The following is a 23,515-nucleotide window of genomic DNA, read 5'->3' on the forward strand; positions in this document are numbered from 1 at the left end:
ACTGCCTCTTGGTCCAAAATCTTTCAATTATCTGGGATCACTCTGTCCCACTTTACCTGGAGAACCAACATTTTTACCATAGCCCACACACACATCTCCTGCTCAGGGGGGTCTCCAGGAATTCTTAGGTTTGTTAGAGTTTCTCTAGGTCATCCCTGGCACTGATGTCATTTCTGCTGAGTTCTTAATTTACACTCTTTTTATTAACTTCTATTATTGCTATCATTTTTACTACAGCCTTATCCCAAGGCAGACCCTACTCCTAATGCCGTCATTCCCCCATACTACTATAAAGCAAAAGACTTTCATGTTTAATAGACTTTTATTGATGATTTGTGATGTTGGGGAGGGAATATAACACAGAACATTAGAACGTTTGCCCTTGTGTTGCGTATTGGCCATTCTCTTTCCCTAGCAATGTCTCCATATTGTTGACCTCTTTCTTTAACCTGACCTCATCACACTGTTCTCCTCTTTCTTCTAAGGTTCCTAACTCCTACTCCAGGAGCTGCTGCTAGACTTGAAGCTCTCCACTGAGCATTTCATTTTTCCTTTTCTTCACCCTCACACAAGCTGTAGCTACTTTCTCAAACTAAAAGATCTAATATTCCTAAACAAAGAATTATCTAACAAGGAGATGAATTATTCTACTCCATTACAAAGCAGGCACAATTTATTTAAATAGCTGTATTTTCTCTCACTCTACATTTTAAAATTTTGTTTCACTTATTCAGACAGTCTTTCTAATCAACCTGAATACATGTGCATTTATGGTCTATAGCTAAGATAATGCATAGTATTTTAAGTGTTTATAAGACTTTTAATTTTTAAAAATGGCTAATCAAAAGTTAGTCCTGTACACAGTAACAAATAAGTACTTGCCAATATATTCTTGCCCAGGTAATTTCAAGCTAGTTTCCATCATAACTGATGCATATAGAAGCATTAAACCTTTTGTCAAAGTTTATATTGCCTTTTGTGTATCAAGTCAACATAGGCTAACCCTAAGAAATCACGTGAAATGTGAATATTTTCTACTGAAATACAGTTATTTGAAAATATTTAGTTTTGATAGCTATTTACTTACCTTTTTATATCTTTTTTACACAGTTTTGTGTGAGAATAGAAAAGAATCCTGGCCTTGGATTTAGTATCAGTGGTGGAATTAGTGGACAAGGAAATCCATTCAAACCTTCTGACAAGGTAAGAAATTAATATCTTGTTGACAATTTTAATTAGAAAAATACTATCTACTACAGTAACAAAGGTTAGAAAAAAGTTCAAGGGTTTTTGCTGTGTTTTCATGAGCTAGCTAACTCTGAAGCCAATTAGAAACTTTTTCAGCACAGGGATAAAAGAATTTACTGCAGCACTTGACACATACTAAGAATAAAGGGAAAAGTCTCTAAACATTCTACTTAAAAGGCAGAGTTTTTTTTGTATTTTTGTAGGAAGGCTTTGTGTTTTGTTTTTATTTTTGGCTTCACAGTTGTCTATATTTGTAATGAAAGGTATATAGGCAGTTTCTTACAAGTTGTTTCCAAAGGTTAACTTGTAAGTCACTTATTTAGGAAACTGTTTTCTCACAATAGCAGAATGATATTGACAGAATACTAATGACTATGTAGTAATTCAATGCAAAGGCAAGCTGACTGCCATCTCTTCAATTTATCAAGCATATAAAGAATTTTGCTAATAGAACTGTAGAATTGAGAAGCCACAGAAAACAAATTTTCTATTAGAAAATCAGTTAACATTAGCAGAAGAATTAGGTCCTCCTCTCATACTTACCCCTGCTTGTCAAACTGTGGAATTAAGGCACGCCAACTCTAACCTCAGCCATTTCCTGGACATTCAAGATGTTGCCCTTGCTCACATGTGACCTGCCTGACGCTGATGTGAACCATCTGATTTTTTATTTTTTAAATGTTTACCTGGAGCTATAGAACCTGCCCTGCTACCATCAGTGTTTAATACTCTCAGCTTTGAATCAATTAGTAATTATTCAATGATAATTGAAGCTATCTACTTTTGACCTCATCAAATTGCATTAAGTGACCCCATAAAACTTTAGGATGATGAAGAAAGACAAAAATTAAATATGAATAAAACCTCCACACGCTCTGTACTTACCTTTGAGTCACAAGCTAGTCCACACCCTCTCAACTCATCATAATTATAAAAACCTACAGATTAATTTCTGATTATGAGACCTACTTCTGAAAAACCAAGATGCTGTTACTCTGGAGCTTTCTGTAGCCTGAAACAGAGCCTTTAACACCACATTTTCCTCCTCTTGTTCCCAGTGATCTTGTTTCTTACACTCTTCCTACCCTTCTTCCTTTCCTTTTTGGAGAAGGTCAGGAGAAGAGGATGGTCCAAAAGGAAGAATTGTTCGCACGATTATATACATTAGGAAGGAAGAGACCAGAGGAAAATCTCCAGTGACCATGGATGAGAGCTCCTTTGGTCAACAGGCTGGAGCAGCTACTCATATAAAAGGAATGTATATGAGGCAATCTTATAATTAGGGGAATGCCAGTTGGAAACATCTGTTCCTAAGTAACTACTATATTTCCATTTTGAAATGATGTTGAGGATACCATTGATTTATTACAATTAAAATATTCATGGCTTAGACCAACTGCTTAATTTTAATAAATTTTAATATATCTTTAGCATAAAAGTTCAAAATTATCAGAAACATGATAGCATTTTTTAAAACCTCAAATCATTATGTCTTATTTATCTTGACTCCTATTTTTGTCTTTCATTTTACATCTCTTTCATAAATTCTTTCAATGAAAAGTTAATAACCTTATGATACTTAAGATAGTTGAAATTCAAGACATATTTTTCTGTTCTTTCTCACCAGCATATAAATCTTTTCACTATATTTTTGGAAGGTACAGGGTAAAAAATATTTTTAAATTAAGGATGAATAGATTGTTAAATAGTCAAAATGTCAGAATACTGTTGCATTTCTGCTCTTTGCAACTGAAAGAGACTAGATCTGAGGCTTTCAAATCATTGCCTGCAATTCTTCCACTATGATGAATATGAACACTTTATAGCTATTCATTTAATTTCTCATTTGTAAGATTCTAATGACTCTAGTGAGACTGAACTATGTCTATGATCTTATAATTTGCTCTTTTGGTTAAATGTAACAGATAAAGCACTTGAATTGTATAATGTTTCCATTGAAAGATTTCTCCTCAAAAGCACTTTTCTTTGGCTGATTACACTCTAAAATCATTCATAATCTGAAAAGTAAATCTCTATTATTATAAAATAGGTGGGAGCAACTAGGAGTTCCAAATCTACAGAAGAATCTCAATACTGCCTTTCATTTATTGACCAGTTTTGGTGGCATGCCAAACATATGGGTACACTTTGGTTAACTGTTCAGAGGATCTAAAGACACTGACTGACAATTTATGTAAGAATTTAGTCCACTCACAAGGAAAGGGATTAATCTGTTGGAAATTCAGTTGTGTTTTTTTTTTAGCCCTAGTGCCCTATTCTGAAAGTGTTGCATAAAATTTAGAGTAAAACCTAGTGCCTGAACCTACCCAAAAATATTAAACACTAAGAAAATGAAAATGTAGAGAAACAAATTGGTTTTTCATGAAATGGCTGATTTACAGCTGGAAGTAAGAGGAGCCAAGTTAAACAGATGTTTAAATTCAACAAATACTGCCTGAGTCTGAGGTAGACTTGTAAGGAGTCTATTCATGCAAAAGTTTAAACTTTAATATGATACATACTCTCTTCAAATAAATAAGTCATTGATTAGGAATATTCTCAGAAATACACTATATTATTTTCCTTACTGCTCATGGATGTTTGAATATTTTGCTGCTCAAAAAAGTATCCAAGAACGTCTGAATGTCTTAGAGGTACTGAGGACTTTCTGTACTGAAGTTAATTAATACATTTGTTCCGTTCTCTTCATTATTGTTGATGGAAATTAGTTTCAGGGAAATGTCAAGGACCAGTGTGAGACAGCATCCAAAATGATTACAGCCAGACAGGGAAAGACTGAAACAGTCATCTCAAAAAGCTGAGAGCCACAGCTGAGGCAAAAGGGAACTGTATTGTTCGGTCTGGCAGACGTTCTGATCTAAGTTCTGGGGTAGTGTGAGATTATTGCAGAAAAACACTTAAGGCAGCCCAAAAGTTAACTGGGGCTTTATGGAGGAATCAGGATTAAGCCAAATATGACGGAATATTTTTACCAGACAGAGCATTTAGAACAGCATCTCATCTAGCAAACTTAACTACCCTTCAAGATCCAAGGTAGTCTTGATCAAATATTTTCTCCTCCAGTTAAAGGGGTAGAGCACAATTAGCCCTGCAGTTGATATTGTCAAAACAACGTTTAGTAGTTAAAAACACCAGTCCAGTCACCATAGAACTCATTATGTCAGTGTTCACTGTCAAGCAGAAACTGCTTTTACATACTTGGAAAGAGAAAGCAGTAGAACACTGGATGGAAATTAGTTGTCTCTGCCCTCTCAAAGAAGTGTATGATAGCCATTATCTGTTTTATTACAATAAAGAAACATCACTGTCAAATTGTCAAGATGTGCAGAAAGATGAAAGATTTTGAGCCAATAAATCTGATAGTAAAGCAATAAAAATAATAGCCTTTTATTGAGTATATACAACATGCTGGGCACTGTATTAGGCTCTTTATAGATATGAATTGATGAATTTATGTGATCTCCATAACAGTTTCTGTTAATTGAGTAGTATTATTATTCCCCATTTTACTGAGGCCCAGAGGGGTTAATTAACTTGCCCAAGGTCATTTAGCTGATCTGTGGCAGACAAGATTTGAAACAAAATTGAGCTGACTCCAAATGCTTTCCTTAATAAGCATTATAATACATGCCTCTATCTGCAAATGTCACTTAGCAGAAGAACCACATGACAAATTTATACCCTGTAGAGTTGAGTCTAATATGATATTCTAATATTGAGAGTATTACAGAGCCCTCTAATTAGTCATAGTCTAGATATTTGCTTCAACAAGTCCTTGGGAGTCAGCATGTATTCTCTATTGAACCTGGATAATTAGGAGCATATTGTACAGAGAAGATTGCTCAGCAATTATATAACTTGTGGACTAAGGTATCATTACAGTGGTGATTCTGCCAATGGAGCAAGCCACAATACTCTTTGCTTGTATGTAAGCACTCATAAAATAATAATTTCTCATTGCAAAATTTAAGGAATTTACCAGTATAATTTCCACAGGATATTGTTAGAAAGAGGAAACTGCATTAATAGATAACTGATGCCATGCTGTTGTACTATTTTATAAGGCAACCCAGGACTCTGCAAACAAGATAATTTTTAATGATGCATTCACAAAACTCATCATTCAGGGATTCATATTCTTCCTTGCTCCATCTGTGGGAAGAGGAACTAAGCTCCTGGATCTTAAAGACATTAAAAAAGACTCATAGCCCCTTTCCCTATATGGTGTAAAGGTGTTGCACTGAACAGTCACATGAACGATTATCTACTCATAGTATCAAAATGAAAGCTGTTTTATGGATTCAGCCCATCCTCAAAGGACCTGACAGCAGCAAATATACATACTGGGGCATTGGGGCCAGAGAATCAGTTATCCTCCACGGTCCACCATTTATGTGGAGAATAGTCATAAGTGCCTAAGCTCAACAGATGCCAGAGAGCTCATCCATATTTCCACTAAGTTGGGCCATCTAAATGTAGCCATAGAAATGATAGAAAAAAACAAATTCATGTTTTTTCTTAAATGCCTTAATTTGCTTATGGTACAGGTCAAATTCCAAGACATCGAAAGAATATTAGGAGCATAGAAAATGTAAACTATGATCACCAATCAACTCTAAGTAAATGTCCTAGAATTTCAGATTAAATTACTATAAATTATTTACATTACATTTAAATTATTGCCTCCAGATGCCCAAACAGCCTGCAACAGGACTTAAGCCCCTCCTCTTTTCACTCCATCTTTTTTGTGTAGATATGTATATTACATCAAATAAAAGTTTTTACATGATTAATATTAAGAAAAGAAGGACCCTCAGACATGCAGAATTGAAGCTTTTGTTTAATACTTTTACCCAAGGATAACAATATTCAGAGGCACGTGGGGCAATGGCAAGTTCGAAAATGCGCAAGAATAATGTTCCAGTTTTGCTCAACTTCATGACATTGGGTGATCCATAAACAAAAGCTTGCTAAAGATATGTTTTTCACTCATAGAAAAGGTACATACCATATGCCTATTTCCTGTCAGGTTTTCTCCATGGATATAAAAAACGAGAATAGCAAACATATTTGTTTAAAACTCCATATAGCGCAAGATGTATGTTTACTACATAAATATTAAACTACTTTTAGCATATTTAACTTTGTGCAGCTACTAGACAAATACAATTTGTTGTATATGTTTCTAAATCATTTTGTAGGTAATATAATTTATATATGTGTCACATCTTTAATTCTACTTCAAGTGATTATGTAAGGCAAAGTAATTTCAAAAAATTTATGCATTATATGAAAATAAAATTCAGGAGCAAGGGACAGAGATCAAATTGTTTTAGTACTTCAGACTAAATTTAGGAAGGGGCTGAAACAGATTTTATTTCATATATAAAATGATTTTTAAAAATAAATTTCAAGCATAAATTATTTTATAAACATAACTGATTACTTAAGCTGCATCTTAGTCACATTGCAATTTGAGGTTCAGAATGCCACTAGGTTGTTTGAGGACATGAAAGTGAGATGAATTCTTTCTTTAATAAAAAATGAATTTTCACCTTTCAGTTCATTGTCTTAATGTTGGAGTAAAAAGTCCAAGATCTATTCAGAAACATTGGTAAGAATGAAATGTAGTCTTCACAGTCTCCTACAAATAGTATTCCTACAGGTGTGACGACTTATATCAAGCTTTCTTTAAAAGGCATGGTAGCGTGCTTTAGCCAATTGAAAAAATGTCGGTATCTAGACATTATAATAGAAAGGAGACATGAATTTCAGCTTATGAAAGCAAATAAATATCATTAATTCTTCAGGAAACGTTCACTGGGGCATAAATATGGAAAAGTAAGGTCATTTAAAAGTATCAATGTAGAGGTAATGAACAATTAAATAAATGCATGTATGTGTACTTTGGAAACCTAAACATTTTTAATCAAAATATGAAAGCACTTAAAATTAGCTTATCAATAAGATCTTACATAATTACTAAAAAGAATAACCAATAAATCCAGAGTTAAATAGTAAGTAATAGTAGTTTAGGATTACTGAATAGGTACCAAAGTACACATATATGCACTTTTTTTTTTTTTTGAGACAGAGTCTTGCTCTTGTCACTCAGGCTGGAGTGTAGTGACGTGATCTCGGCTCACTGCAACCTCTGCCTCCAGGGTTCAAGCGATTCTCCCGCCTCAGCCTCCCGAGTAGCTGGGACTACAGGCGCCCACCACCACACCCAGCAAATTTTTGTATTTTAGTAGAGACGGCGTTTCACCATGTTGGGCAGGCTGGTCTTGAACTCCTGACCTCAGGCGATCCGCCGCCTCAGCCTCCCAAAGTGCAGGGATTACAGGCGTGAGCCACCGCGCTTGGCCTATGCATTTATTTAATTATTCATTAGCTTTACAATATAAATAGTATAGTTATACATAGTCTAAGTATCTAATTCTAAGTACAATGGAAAAGAAAACTGCTTCCTATATTTAAAAATCGTGTTGAATAAACCCATCGCCATGCACAAACCACATTTCCATTAAAAAGGACTATCACTTAACCCCTGAGGACATTCATTAATAGAAAACAAGCAACCTCTCTAGGGTAGAATTAAACATTAAAATGATTAAAGAAAAGTCATATGTATTTATTTGTCATTTTTTGTTTATTGAGGTATACTGAGTTCTCTGTTGAAAGAGAGAAAAAAAAAAATCAGATGTTCCCTTTGTCCTCTCTGTCAACGAATGTTTCTACCTTGACTCAGAATGACTAACTTAATGGAGTACCTAGACTTGGGAACCTTTGCTTATTCCTACACTGAAGAAAAAGACCCATGATATGTTCAAGTTTTGTATGACTTGCACTAGCTGGAGTAGCTTCAGCTGAGGTGGTGGCATTAGCTGAGGTGGCTTCAGTTCCCTGAAGGTGTTCATCTCTGGACCATAAAATGAGAGTGGCCAGACAGACAAAGAGAGAATCAAGAATGACTTTTACTTCTAAATCTTTGCTGGTTTTGCTGAGTGTGAACTGCTACCGCTTCATCCATCAGCCACAGGCAGTCTCAATGCTTTTACTCTGTGTGGCATAATTATCCTCCTTTAAATGCACTCTTAGTCTCAGATGTGTACAACTACAATATCCTTTTTCTTTAGCCTGCACCTTTTTAAAAACGCATAGGAAATGAATGAAAATATCAGCACTGTAAAATTTTTAAATAATTATATAAATATTGAGACTAAATATGATTCCCCCACCCCTTTCGTTCTACTCTACACCACCTATGCACAGCCTTGGCCCAACAGCCACTTTGTTAGTCATCATATCAAGAATTCACAGCTGTAGTGTCTTCTGGCACTTGCCTCCAGCCTTTTTGACTTCCTGAGCCAAGTCTAAGAAATGTTCTAGCATGTTCTGACCATAAAATGATGCATTAGCCATTGAATAAAACCATATTAAACCTATAAGAATCAGTTTGACTGAATATAGCTTACAACAAAACAATTTTTCACTTCAAAAACCTTATTTTAGCAGAATTAATTAAAGAAAGTTTCACTGAATTCTTTACTTTTCAATTCATGATTTTAAAATAGTGCAGATAGTGTCAAAAAATTATACAACCAGAGGGGCTTTGAGGGAGCCTTCAGGAATTATAATCAGAAACCTGATTGTCAATACTATTTTAAGAATAGCTAAAAAGAAGAATCCACAGCCTCTTACATTTCCCACTCCTGTTTTTAATCATTTTTACTATTTTATGTTATTTGTGAAGCTGAGAGGAAAAGCCATTAGAGGCTCTGACTGGATCAGCAAACTGTACAAATCTTAGCAATTCACATATTCACCACAAGTTGGGGTCCCGTATTAAATACAGGCTTTAAAGGATTTATAAAATAAAATAAATGGTAAATAGTTCTTTTATTTTTTCCTAAGAATCCAGAAATCCAGAAGGGTTGTAAGTGAATGAAAATGATTATTGACTTTTAAAAGAACATATGACAAGCAAGTCAAAGAAAATTCAACAATTTCACTAAGAAATAAACAGGATGCAAATGCACTTTCAGTCACAATAGACAGACATCCCCGACGTGTTTAATTGTTAAACAATAGTAGAAATACTAAGCAATTAATAAAAGTTAAAACATAATTGTGAAGTAACCAAAACCAAACACAATTTTAGCACTTACGTTCAAATTCTCTAAAAAAGAACAGCCCACAATTATCAGTATCAAACTATAAAAAATATTCTAGTACTAATATATCATTTCTAAAAGCAATCTCAGAGAAACAGGAATAAATTGCTTATTTTTGGTTGCTTTTAACAGGTCTGAAGAGTGTCATCTTGACGCTCATATATATGCTACTAAACAAACTTTTAGAATGACCTAAAAGAATGATGCAAGTCCAAAGACCAAACAACGTGTATTTATTTTGCTAGAATATTACATTTCATCATCTTGCCACTAAGTGATTTGTGATCCCATAGTCCATTTCTTTGGGTTGCACTAGTCTCTTTGTTGCTCCAATGCATTATTCATAAATCTTTTTACAAATACAACCAAGTGATTTCCATGGTAATATTTACTTTTTTACAAATTAATGAAACTGAAATTCCTTTCCATGCATAAAATTTTTGTTAAATTTTTAGAAGACTTTAGTAAGTTGCAGAATTTTTACTTGTATCTCTACCTCAAATTTTCTGTTTCTAAAGCAGTTCTCCTTTCTGTTCATCTTTTATAGATTTTACACTTAACTGTTTTGTGAGCTAAGTGCAGCTATTCATGGAAGCATCATATTCAGCTGTCAGTCTCCTTTTCTTTCTCTCTCCCTCTTTCTCTCTTCTTCCCTCACTTCTCCTCTCTCTTAGCTTCTAATGGCCATAGAATAAATCTCTTGATGCATATGAATTTATCAGTTGCTAAGGTATCAAATTATTCAAAGCCTAAAACTTGATGCGTAGCAATTAACCTTAAAATACTTTGTCATCACACTTTTGATTCATGGAGAGGAGCACTATTGATAATACCTTTATCCTTGATATGTCAAGTGTTCTAATAATCATAGGGACTAAGTAAATATAGGCTCTGATGTATATCTAATGTTGCTTCTACAAGCCACAATATAGCTTCAATATTAACACTGCCCACATTATGAAAGAAAATTAATATTTGCTACATTTTTAGGGGAAAAAAAAAGTTTCCCCCTAAAAATTGAATCTATGGCTATTGAATCTATGGCTCTGTTTGCTGTTTTCATGAGTCAGTTTTGCCTCTAGAAACACTCTTTGAACTTTCATAGTTATATGAAAGCATGAAATACTATATGCTATTTTTAACTAATATGTTCTGAATTATAGTTGTATATAATTTTTACTTGAGATATGGTCTTCTAGAAACCAATTTCTCAGCATCAGCTAGAGCCAAGACTTTTCAGAATTTTAAGGAAAAGCATATTTCATATGTTGAAGTCGTAGGTCCCTTAAGACAAGTTCTATTTTGGTGTCTACATTTACAATAGCTGGACTGTCACAATCGTTCACCTTCATCATTAAAAAGCCATATAAAGTTCCTTTCTCCTCTAAACTTAGAATGTTAAATGTTGGCCTTGTAAACTAGCTTTCTAAGTCCTTTAAGGTTTATGTCCAGAGATGTAGAGGCTAGGTAACCAGTAAGGCAAGGTCAGATCTTAACAATGCAAGAAGCCTCCCAAACTTATCCTTTTCCAAAATTACTTGTGAAAAGCAAAACGTTTTATAAGCACATTATGAGTACTTCTAGAATAGTCATTACGACTTGTATAAAGACTATTGATAGTTTTAAAATGAGGTGGAAATAGGAAATGGCAACAGATCATGCCTATGTGGCACATCCAGCTAGCCCTCTCTAGATTAACTTTGGTTCAAACCTAGAGGAGTCCCTCTGTGATGCATGAATCCACAGGATCTGTGCCTGTCTCAAACACGTCCAAATGCTGGTGTCTGAGAAGAGCAAAGATTTCCATTCTTTTGAAAGGAGTTTGCAGTACCTACCATATTGCTCTGTTGTGAGATACCCTCTAGAGGTGGTCCTGAGGGAAAGCCGTTGTGCTTTCAAGTCACTAAAGAACCTGAGATGAGAGACATAAGAAAAACCCATTTAAAGATGCCACAAGCCACTAACTACAGTGGATTCTATTAGCCATTACTATAAAGGGTTGAGACTCCTGACTTGGAGCTACTAAAGGAAGTGGTCCCTGAAAGTTGATAAAAAATCGTTTAGAAAGCCCTCCAGATGGGACCCATGTCCACTACTAGGAGTGAACAGTAATTGGAGCCATTATCACTGTGAGTCACAACCAGGAAACCACAGGTGAGGTAGGAGGAACTTTCCAGCCCCTTCCCATCCCCTTCCCTAAATAAGAGATGCCAATGTCCCCTTATTTGTTAGGAATTCAAAGGAAAGATGGCAAATATTGGCCTTTCAATATACTCTAAACAGAGAGGAAAATAATTTTTTCTGCCTATAAATCTGGTATAGTTGGAGACTCAGAAACTCTCAATGTGGGCTTTGCTGGATTAAAGACCTTGAGTTGTAGATTGAGTTTCAGACTTTTTTAAAAAAGTAAAAATAGAGATGGGGTCGCACCATTTTGCCCAGGGTGGTCTCAAATTCCTGGGCTCAAGCAATATGCCTACCATAGCCTTCCAAAGTGCTGGGTCTAAGGGAGTGAGCCACCATGGCTGGCAGAGTTTCAGACTTTTGATAATTAAAGTAACATTTATTGATGCTAGACTGAGTGTCATCCATTGTTCTATTTTATCTGTACTCAGTCACTTCATCTAACAATTCTGTAAAGTATGTACCATTTATTAACCCATTGTACTGATGAGGAAAAGTTAAGTCCATAGATATTAACTTGCCCAAGGTCACCAATTGTAAATGGTGAACACAGACAGGTAAACTCAAGAGCTATACTCTTGACCACTACTTGCAGTGTGGTAGATAGAAAAAATGGCTTCTCAAAAACATCCTAGGCTGGACACAATGGCTCATGCCTGTAATTCCAGGACTTTGGGAGGCCAAGATGGGTGAACCACTTGAGTTTAGGAGTTCAAGACCAGCCTGGGCAACATGGCAAAACCCTGTCTCTACTAAAAATATAAAAATTAGCCAGGTGTGGTGGCACATGCCTGTAGTCGCAGCTACTCAGGAGGCTGAGGTGGGAGGATCACCTGAACCCAGGAGGCAAAGGCTGCATTGAGCCACGATCATGCCACTGCACTCCAGCCTGGGCGACAGAGTGAAACCCTGTCTCAAAAAAAAAAAAAAAAAAAAAAATCCTAATTCTCTAATTATCAGAACTGTGAATATGTTACATTACATGGCAGACAGGACTTTGCAGATGTGATGAAGTTAAGGACTTTAAAATGAAAAGATTACCCTAGATTATTCAGATGGGCCCAGTGTAATCACATGGGCCTTAAAAATGGAGAATCTTTCCTAGCTGCAGTCAGAGGAAGATGTGACAGCAGAAAAATGGTCAGAGAGATTCACCATTGCTGGCTTTGAAGATGGAAGAATGGGATCATGAGCCAAGGAATGTGGACATTTCCTAGAAGCTACATAAGGCAGAGAAATGGATTCTCCCCCTGAAGTTTCCAGAAAAGAATGCAGCCAGCCATACCAAAACTTTTATTTTAGCCCAGTGAGACCTATGTTGAACTTCTAACCTACAGAACAGTAAAATTATAAATTGGTGAAGTTTTAAGTCACTAGGTTTATGGTACTTTGTTACAGCAACAGTAGAAAACTAATACATATTGCCTCTTGGAAAAAGAGAGTTATTGATTCCCTTCCTCTGGGACTTGACAGAAGCAGAGAGAATGCTTCATGGTATGTAAATTAAACTTGAAATTAAAGTTGCTGCTACTTTTAGCTCCTAGTTTTATGGGTTATTATATAACAGCAGTTTTATGATAAAGTTTTATGATAAAGCTATGCAATAATAAACTATTATAATTTTTCATTTTGACTTACATTAGTACATTACATAGCTAGTTTTAAATGTATTGCATCATAATTTGTCCTTCATTTAGCATTCTGCCAAATGTTATAAGAAACTGAACACATTTAAGATCTTGCTAGCAGAGTTGAAAGATTTATAAGATGCCATTATTTGGATATTTGATACACACAAGTTGGCTTGTTATTGTTTGGAAGTTAGGAGATAACTTTTCACCAAACAGTAGGAAGTTATTGTTTCTAATTTTTAGAATACAAACAGACGGATTATTTCCCACCAAACTCTGTCAACAGCGCCAAAGTATTCTTTAAAATCTCAGGATAAAATGAGTTGTTAAAAGGGTGACACGTTGCTACAATGAGCTTTTTCAAAGCAGGGTCAGCATTTTCACATTTCTCATCAATGTTCATCATAAAAGAGACCACAAAATGGGTTTAGATTTATCTGGTCTCTTTCATATAGCAACGTTTATATGCCTAAATGCAGTTAAAAATTAGGGCACTGACCTTTGCAGGCAGTCTTGGGAAACATTCCACCTCCACAAATAGTGAATGCCAAAAACCGTGATCAAATGGAGCAGTCATTGCTTTCTGTTTGGATTAATGTGGCAGTATGCTGGCTGATAGGATATATATGGAAAAAAGGAAACTATACCAATGGGCAGGACCAATTTCTTAGTTGATAAAGTTTATTGATTGAAAAGACATAATAAAGTGAAGTAATAAAGCTTTCGGAAAAAAGCAATACATGCTTTGGAAGACTCAGACCACCATAAGAGTAAGCAAAGCAAGTCTTCAGAACAGAGGTTGAATCCTCCAGAACTATGTGATCAGTGAAATTAAACCTGCCACAGACACCACATTTGTATTCTTTCAGCAGTTCAGGTGTGGACTGTTGGTAGTTCCTCCAAGCATTGCAGATATGATGGCTATAATTCAACTTCTATGAACTGGATTCATACAAACATTACTAAAACTGTTCCTGTACACTGAGCTAAAGAAAGGCAATCAAAATTAACTGGGTAGCAGACATTTTGACTGCTGAGATAAAATAATAGTCAAAACAACTTCACTTCCAGCGATCAGAGATGTAGTGGCTTATTTTGGGCAACCGAGTCATTCTGCCTATTGTACAGAGACCCCAGTAGTAAAGGAGGGGCTACCAGGGGAACTGATTGTATATATAGTCTCTTCAAATGATGGAACATGAGAGCTATTTGCCCAGTGTGGAAAGAACCATGGGTGTTATATTTGTTGTCACAACTAGTGCCATTCACTGGCCTGGTGGATGAATCTTTGAGCCTTATTGAACTCTTTTTTTCAAACAACTAGTTTTCTTTTTTCTTTTGAATTGACCATTTGTACAACTGAATTGGCCAATGCTGTTAAAGCATCACTCCTAAGAGTGCCACCATTAACCCAAATTTTTTAAGTTTGTTTTATTTTCTTAATCTTATAAGTAGTGCATAATCATTGTAGAAAAATAGGAAAACACAAATAAGAAAACAGAAAAAAAATCTGATGTCCCATTACCCTTTATTACCACTGTTAATGTTTAGAAGATATCCTTGCAGATATTTTTCCACACAAATATACATAAAAACACATTTCAGCAAAAATAGCATCCCACCACACACAATGTTTTATAACTTGCTTGTTTCATTAAACATTTGTGTACTTCTACCTCAGCCATTTAGGACTTCACTTTTAGTGACCACGTATCATTCTACTGTATGGATTTACTATAATTTCTTTAATCAATACCCTGTTATTAGACTGTTAGGTATGGTTTGTAATTTTTGTTATTACAAATAATACTATTATGGACATATTAGCATATGTGTATTGCATATTTGTCCAGTTATATCCTTTTAAGTCCTAGAAGGCTAATTACTTGGTTAAAAGTTATACAGTGTTCTAGAAATTTTGATGCCTATCTGTAGTTTCATCTCTAAAGAAGAAGGAAAACAGATTAAAATATGAAAGATAAAAATCATTCAAAAGTCTTACATTAATAGGTTTCACAAACTTCTGAAAAACCAAGTGAAAACACAAGTAGAAATATTTTAGTTTGGGTCTGTCTGTTAAACCATTTACACATACACACACATATACACACACACAAAGTTATGAGTTTAAGTGAGTCATGTTTACAGATCAGCAAATAACATGCTTTTCTAAATAACAGGCAAGAATAACAAAATATTGTCTTCTATTTTATTAATAATGCTTAGGAATAGAAAACTATTAACAGCTATATTGAAATATAATTGATATACTACAAAATTCACCCTTTTAAAGTGTACAATTAAGTGATTTTTATGTGTTCAGAGTTGTGCAACCATCATGATTATCTAATTTCAGAACATTTTTATTATGTACAAAAAGAAACTCTGTACATGTTAACAGTTACTCCCCAGCTACTGGCAAATGCTAATCTGCTCTCTGTTTCTATGCATTTGCCTATTCTTGTCATTTCACATAAATGGAATTATATGATAGTTGGCCTTTTGTGACTTGTTTCTTTCACTGAGCATAATGTTTTCATAATGTTTTCTTCTATGTTGTAGCATGTTTCCATACTTTATTCCATTTTTGCCAAATAATATTTCATTATATAGATATAACCACATTTTGTTTATCCATTCATCAGTTCATTCTTTGGATGTCAATTGAAATCTTATCACCATCATGTTTAAAATCTTTCAGTAGCACCTGAAATTGGTAAGAAGGTTTATGAAAGGCCATCTTAATCTTGCCCTAACCTACTTTTTGGCCTGATCCTCTGCTGCACTCCCAGCCCCATCCAGCCCCATCCACTACCACCCTTCCATCAGCACTCCAGCCATAGCAGAACCACTTGCAATTTCCCAGATTTAACAGGCACACTCACTGATGTGCTGTGCCTTCTCTCTGCAATATCCTTCTTCCCCTTACCTGTGTGGATGACTTTTGCATATTCTTTGTTATTCAGCTATCAGGTATCTTCTCCTCTTGGAAGACCTAACACACAAATATAAGCTAGGTGCAACATATTTTTACAATCCATTATACCTCTATTATAACACTTGTCACAAAGTTTATAATTATTGGTTTTCTTGACTTCTCCTCCACTAGACTGTGAGCTCATTAAAGTCAGAAACTATATTCTGTCTATCTCTATATCATGAACCATCCAGGCCTAGCATGTGGTAGACATTCAATATATGTTCTCTTTCTATACATGGTCAACAAAATTAATTTGACTTTCTTATAAACTGCATTAATCAATTTAGGGATTTTATAACCATATAGTCATACACTTTATTTAAAATGCATGTCCAGTTTGCTTATATTTAATTTGTTCATACGCATTTTATATTAAAATTCTCAGTAACATATGAAACAATATGCATTAAAATAAACCCGAATGTATATATAATTCTAGTAAAACTTTTAAAGTATACAATGAACTATCAAATAGAAGATGCTTTTTCAAATACCTTCAACTGCCTTTAATGGAGACATATTTAAGAAGAATAACTTAAGACAAATTCAGAATTTATACAAAAAATGGTTCAGCATCACATTTCAAATGATTTAAGAAAAAAGTTATTAAGAATATGCCATGAGATCAATTTATAAATCATAATTGCACTTTCAAAACGAGATAAGCTTCTTTTTGCAAGCAAAAATGTTGCTTCTCTTAAACCTGGCTTGGAGAGTGCTGCCTTGCTTAAAATACTATAATAATCTTTGAAGCCTACACGCATAAACTGTTTCTGAATCTGTTTTCACTGTTTTCTATGTGCATGAAGATTTGTTTAAGTAGGCCTGGTTCTTGATAATAGAATCCTAACCTCTGTTACTTCTGACTTATAGGGTATCTTTGTTACTAGGGTTCAGCCTGATGGGCCAGCATCAAACCTACTGCAGCCTGGTGATAAGATCCTTCAGGTAAGGCAGATAAAAGAAATGCATGCAAATGCCAATACTGAAACAGATATGTAACCATGTTACCACGTTAAATGATTTGAATTACATGACTGAAAATAAGTCCTTCTCACATTGCTTATTTGCCTTTATTGTTTTGGGGCTGAAAGTCAAGTCAAAAACAATTCAGTCTGACAAATCCTATATCCTTAGCACCTTACACAGTACTTGGCACATGACAGATGTTTTGCATATTTTTGTTGAACTGAATGAAATTACTTGATAATATAAGAAATATATATATATAATATATGTATATACGTGAATCTATGCATAGTTATCAAGTAAGAGTAAATGCCCAAACACAGTATGTGTGTGACTTTCATGAGGGAGAAGGAACTGGTCCATATTTAATTTCTCAGCCACAGGCTTATTACTGTTTGAATGCTATGAAATACATAATACATCATTCTACTCCCCCTGCTTAGATAAACAAAAGTTTAGCTGTATATAAGGTGACTTTTTAAAATGCATTGTGTGATGGAAAATGACTTTCACTAACTTAAAGCTCTGGCATATCAGAAAAGGTTCACCCCAATAAACAGTTAAGCAAATACTTTACATAACCTCATTTATTTGGCTTTTTTTGTCCTTGTCTCTGAATTCATTGTCTTTAATTTTTTTGCTTTGTTTCTTATCAGTGATTTGCAGCTCATTAATTCACTTCCTATATAAGAGGTACATAATCATTTTCTACATTCCAAGGAAAAGCTCTTAAGCATTATCGACATATTTAAGATTCAGTATTTTGACTCAGAACCCCAGAAATTTCCCATTATATAAATAGGTGGAACTACTTGATACTGCTGATATTTGACCATGTGCAACAATTATAAAATGGCTCAACATAATATATTGAAGATTTAGATTCACTGAGAAGACAGGACATGTGAAAAAGGAACCTTAGATCAGTTATACAAACACAGTTGACATGTGAAAAAAGAACCTCACATCAACATATTGGAAGAAAACCCCACCCCCGATATTTAACGTGGGTTCTTTTCTATTTCCCTAAGTATCGCGGCTGGTTTGAAAAATAAAGGAAAAGAGTATAAGACAGAGAAACTTTAAAGCTGGGTGTCCGGGGGAGACATCACATGTCAGCAGGTTCTGTGATGCTCTCCGAGCCGTAAAACCAGCAAGTTTTTATTAGCGATTTTCAAAAGGGGAGGGAGTGAACGAATAGGGTGTGGGTCACAGAGATCATAGGGCAGGGTGAAATTAAAATTGATAATGAAGTTTCGGGCATGCATTGTCATTGATAACATCTTATCAGGAGACAGGGTTTGAGAGCAGACAACCTGTCTGACCAAAATTTATTAGGCGGGAATTTCCTCGTCCTAATAAGCCTAGGAGTGCTACAGGAGACCAGGGCTTATTTCATCCCTTTGGCTTCGACCATAAAAGACACTGCCCCCATGGGAGCCATTCATAGGCCTACCCTCAGGGGCGCATTCTCTTTCTCGGGGGTGTTCCTTGCTGAGAAAAAGAATTCAGCGATATTTCTCCTATTTGCCTTTGAAAGAAGAGAAATATGGCTCTGTTCCGTGTGGCTCACCGGCAGTCAGACGCCAAGTCTTATCTCCCTTGTTCCCTGAAGATTGCTGTTATCCTGTTCTTTTTTCAAGGTGCCCAGATTTCATATTGTTCAAACACACATGCTCTACAAACAATTTGTGCAGTTAATGCAATCATCACAGGGTCCTGAGGCGACATACATCCTCCTCAGCTTACGAAGATAACAGAATTAAGAGATTAAAGTAAAGACAGGCATAGGAAATCACAAGGATATTGATTGGGGAAGTGATAAGTGTCCAAGAACTCTTCACAATTTATGTTCAGAGAGTGCAGTAAAGACAGGTGTAAGAAATTATAAAAGTATCAATTTGGGGAACTAATAAATGTCCATGAAATCTTCACAATTTATGTTCTTCTGCCATGACTTCAGCCGGTCCCTCCATTCAGGGTCCCTGACTTCTCGCAACAGACATGTAAAAAAGAAACTTTAGATCAACTATACAAACACAGTTAAACAATGCAAGGATCCCCTCAAGTCAGCTCCAAGGAGATCTTCTATCTCAATGTACTGCATTCTCTCAGAAAGTCCTAGAAAAGTAGAAATCCTAAGATTGCTTTAACATTTCATTCTCAGAAATTTTTGTTGTTGTTTGTTGTTGTTGTTTGTTTTGTTTTGTTGTTGTTTGTTTTTTGAGATGGCGTTTCACTCTTATTGCCCAGGCTGGAGTGCAATGGCACGATCTTGGCTCACCACAACCTCCGCCTCCCAGTTTCAAGCGATTCTCCTGCCTCAGCCCCCCCCCAGTAGCTGGGATTACAGGAATGTGCCACCACACCCAGCGAATTTTTGTATTTTTAGTAGAGACAGGGTTTCTCCATGTTGGTCAGGCTGGTCTCGAACTTGCAACCTCAGGTGATCTGCCCACCTTGGCCTCCCAAAGTGCTGGGATTATAGGCCTCAACCACTGCGCCTGGCCTCTCGGAAATGTTTTAAACTAATTAACAAGATCACAATCAGCTACTCAAGTTTTCAAAAATGATAGTTCTCTGAAAAGAGTTTAAGCTACTTTGGCCTGTGCCAATGTCACAATAGAAATACCACCCAGCCAGCCTGAGTCCATTCTATGCAGGCAGAAGATGCAAACAGCAGTTGGTCTTTTGAGCTAGAGCTGAGAAACAATAACAACCACACATATAATAATCTAAAATTTCCCTTTACCACTTTATTATGGAAGTTCTATATTTTTGGATAGCCTAACTAGTTCTTTGATCTTAGATATTTTACATCATGTCTATGGGCCTCAGATTCATTATGTGTAAAATGAACTGCTGTTTATATGTCTGAAGTCCCTCCCAGCTCACAAATTCAACTCTTTGAAAATTGTATGAATTGCAGTGAAAAACAGCTGAGAATAAACTTAAACTAACAACGTAACTCTCTTAACATTTGGTAAATGCTGCTCATTAGCAAAGGAAATGGCTAATTTTTTTCTCCACTGAATTTCAAAGAAATTATTTTAAATCTTAGAGTCTGGAAAAAAATATAGCCAATTAATCTCAGATCTCTTACCTACTAGAATGTGAGGCTGGGTAGAGAAGTATGCTATAGCTTGAGCCAATGTTACAGAGTTCCTTCCTCCATGACAGAAGCAAAATAAAGATTTTTCCCTTCTGCTAGAATTCAGAAATGTATACATAAGTATTATAACAAAATTATACACAGTATATCTTGCAGATGGAAACATAGGTTAGTGTCAGACCAGACATGATGGCTCACGCCTGTAACCCCACCACTTTGAGAGGCAGAGGCAGTAGGATGGCTTGAAGCCAGAAGTTTAAGACCAGGCTTGGCAGCATAGTGAGACTTCGTCTCTACAGAAAATTAAAAATTAACCAGGTGCAGTGGCAAGCACCTGTAATACCAACTACTCGGGAGGCTGAGGTGGGAGAAGTACTTGAGCCCAGGAGTTGGAGGCTGCAGTGAGCTGTGATTATGCCACTGCACTCTAGGCTTAGTGACAGAGTGAGAATCTGTCTCAAAAAAATAAAAAATAAAAATAAAAACATTAGTGTCTACTTGCAAGGTATTAGAATGCTCTTTTCTGGCTATGAAATTCTAGAATTATATTTGGGGACATGAGGGTTATGAGGGTTCAGTATTTCTAATCCCGGAGAGGTAAAAATAACAGCAAAATGCAAGGAAATGGATTCCTCATGCAAGAAGTAGCAAGAAATTTTCAGCCAAGAATGCTGCAGAAAAGCTGCACCCAAGATGTCTCTTCTCTCCACAAATGACTATCAAGGATGTGACATTTTATTTTTGTCATAGAACTCACTTGTACCTAGTCCAATAAAATCAAAGCCCATTTTTAATAAAGAAAAAAGTACATGGACTTTAATCAAATTATATATTTACAGTTTCATTCATACTAGTTAAAAAGTACACATGGCCAATTATACTTTCTGAAAGAAAGAAACGAGAATGACTAATTCTAAAATGAAATTGTTTGCAACATCAGATGCTAAGAAGGCAAGCTATATATTTATCTATTTATAATACTATTGTCTCTTAGCTTAAAGAATGCTGGGGAAAAATTGTTTCATAACATTGGGTTATCTATCACTTAAAAGGTCAGAATTGTGTGTTTTCAATGGAGCGAATTTATTTACAAAGCTCAGTGGCAATGTTCGACCTAAAGAATCGAAGTAAAAGAAAGGAAAAAAGAAAAGAATGGCCCTTCCTAAGTGTCAGTACTTTTGGGGTTTAATCTAACCCAATAGCAAATAGCAAAAGATATATGAGAGAGCACAAGAGATGCACCTTTCCTAATCCCTCTTCCCAAACCCAGAATTTATTAGATCTCTTTCTTTCTCTATAACTCTTTATACCGTCCACTCTTTTCTTATTCTGCTGTGATATTATGAGGATGTTATTTGAATTACATGAAGATGTGTGCAATAAGGGATGATGTTAATTAAAACATATTCGCATCATTTTTCTGTTGTACTATTCGTTTTCCCAGAATAGACACATTGTAATTACCCTAAGACAGTGTGGCATATGGAAAGAGCAACTGACCCTTCATAGACTCACCTTCTGCTAAGTTCAATTATATAACAGTAAGAGAAAAAACTGAAAGCATATGGAATATAAAAATATGTCAGAATGAGCCTTTTGAATTTGCCAATATTTGAAATGACAGTTTTGTCAATTTATCATCATAGTTTCTTTTTTCTAATGTTCTTTTCAGCTAAAAAATTCAGTCTAATTCCTCATAAATTTTATAATTCAAAATATATATGAATACAGAAAATCTAGTAATTATAGTTACTCTGTTGAAAAGATGAATAGACTGGAAAATATATATATACTGTACCTGATAGTTAACAACATGATTCACAGTTGTAACCTAAAACTCACTTGCAAGTATGTCCTGTTCTATCAGGGAAGCCAAACCCTCTCCTCTTCATTTACCCACCCCCATCTCCATACATAAGCCTAATTTTGGCAAGAGAAGAGAAATAATTTATAGAGAATTAGTTAACGACATCCAGATTTTGCCAATAACCAAAACAGATTTTTCTAATATGAGGTATATAAATAAGGTACTTAATTGAAGATAATTTTATAGTCTCTTTTACCTTGTCATCATTTTAAGGGTTTTGGAGTTTGTAATCAAAACGTACTCTTTGTCTACGGCTCTATTTCAAGATGCTAAAAGAGAATAATCAATGAGATAATAATTCAAACAAGCCAGATATTTTTCTTTTTTTCTTGTCTTAGAAAGAACCTTGGCCCTACAATTCATATAGACAGTTCAAGAAACTACTGTCAACAATGTCTATCAACAAATACTTGGACTATTAGCAGAGTCATTATTGCACTTTTTTTACTTTTTTAAAGTTAGTTTTTGGTAAGTCGTTTGGCTCAGAGCATATTATCTTGGCCAAAATCGTGGGGTTTGATGCCCGTTAGACCTATTATCATTGCTCTGTTCTATACCCACTGACAACTCCACTCCACATCCTGATTAGTGTCTTATAAGGAAATATCATTAGAAGCCCCTTAATAGGTAGAAGGGAAGTCATGTGTCCTAAAGGAGCTAATAGCTAGGGAGACAAAGTGAATGTATGCACTCATTAGGAAACTAATAAAGTACTTGATTTTGTGATGTATCTAATAAATATTGTAGCTGTGTTAACGGAATGGAGTAATTAATATAAAAATGTGTATCCTGGGATGCAGAGAGGATGGCCACTCACAGACAAAAATACAAGATGTAAGACCCTCCTCTTATTAGCTCCTCCAGTGAATCAGTGAGGGAGTGGGACAGGAGACCTTTGTGGCAGGGTGCACTGGGGATCATGGAGATCTCTGGTTGTAGGGGGAGTCAAAAGAAGGGAGTTTATTCCTGGTGGAGCAGAAGTTCCTCCAGGATTAACAGAGAGAAAAGAAGGAGGAGGACAAATACCTGTGGGCTAGACTGACATGAGTTTTCAGGGGCAGGGGTAAGAGGTTTATGCTAGAAAGGGTGAGTATGGAGTATAAAGGAGAGAATATTGGGGAAGAAGACCCCAGACTCGTGTTAGAGTCATGAAGAAAGGAAACCCTGGGATTTTAATAAGTTTTTCATGGACTGGGAGAATTTCAAGCATGGTGATGAGTTGGAGTGAGGCTCAGGATGGCAGTAGGGAGAGACAGCAAGCAGGATATGGCATTCAAGGCTCAGAATGGGAGAGGTAAGTTCAGACTCCCCAAAGAGAAGTCTAAG

At 35.6% G+C, this 23,515-nt stretch overlaps 1 protein-coding gene across 3 annotated transcripts in view; it reads left to right on the forward strand.

The window, feature by feature from the left end:
- Positions 1 to 23,515, forward strand: part of LRRC7 (leucine rich repeat containing 7) — a 556,840-nt gene that overhangs the window by 523,027 nt on the left and 10,298 nt on the right. For 2 of the 3 annotated variants that reach the window (XM_025391937.1, XM_025391929.1), the window contains exons 25-26: positions 1,111 to 1,203; positions 17,115 to 17,189. In XM_025391937.1, coding sequence (XP_025247722.1) covers positions 1,111 to 1,203; positions 17,115 to 17,189 — 168 coding nt within the window. The remainder of the gene's footprint in view (positions 1 to 1,110; positions 1,204 to 17,114; positions 17,190 to 23,515) is intronic. The other variant, XM_025391946.1, reaches the window with a different exon arrangement.

This window comes from Theropithecus gelada, chromosome 1 (genome assembly GCF_003255815.1).
Source record: "Theropithecus gelada isolate Dixy chromosome 1, Tgel_1.0, whole genome shotgun sequence".
NCBI lineage: Eukaryota > Metazoa > Chordata > Mammalia > Primates > Cercopithecidae > Theropithecus > Theropithecus gelada.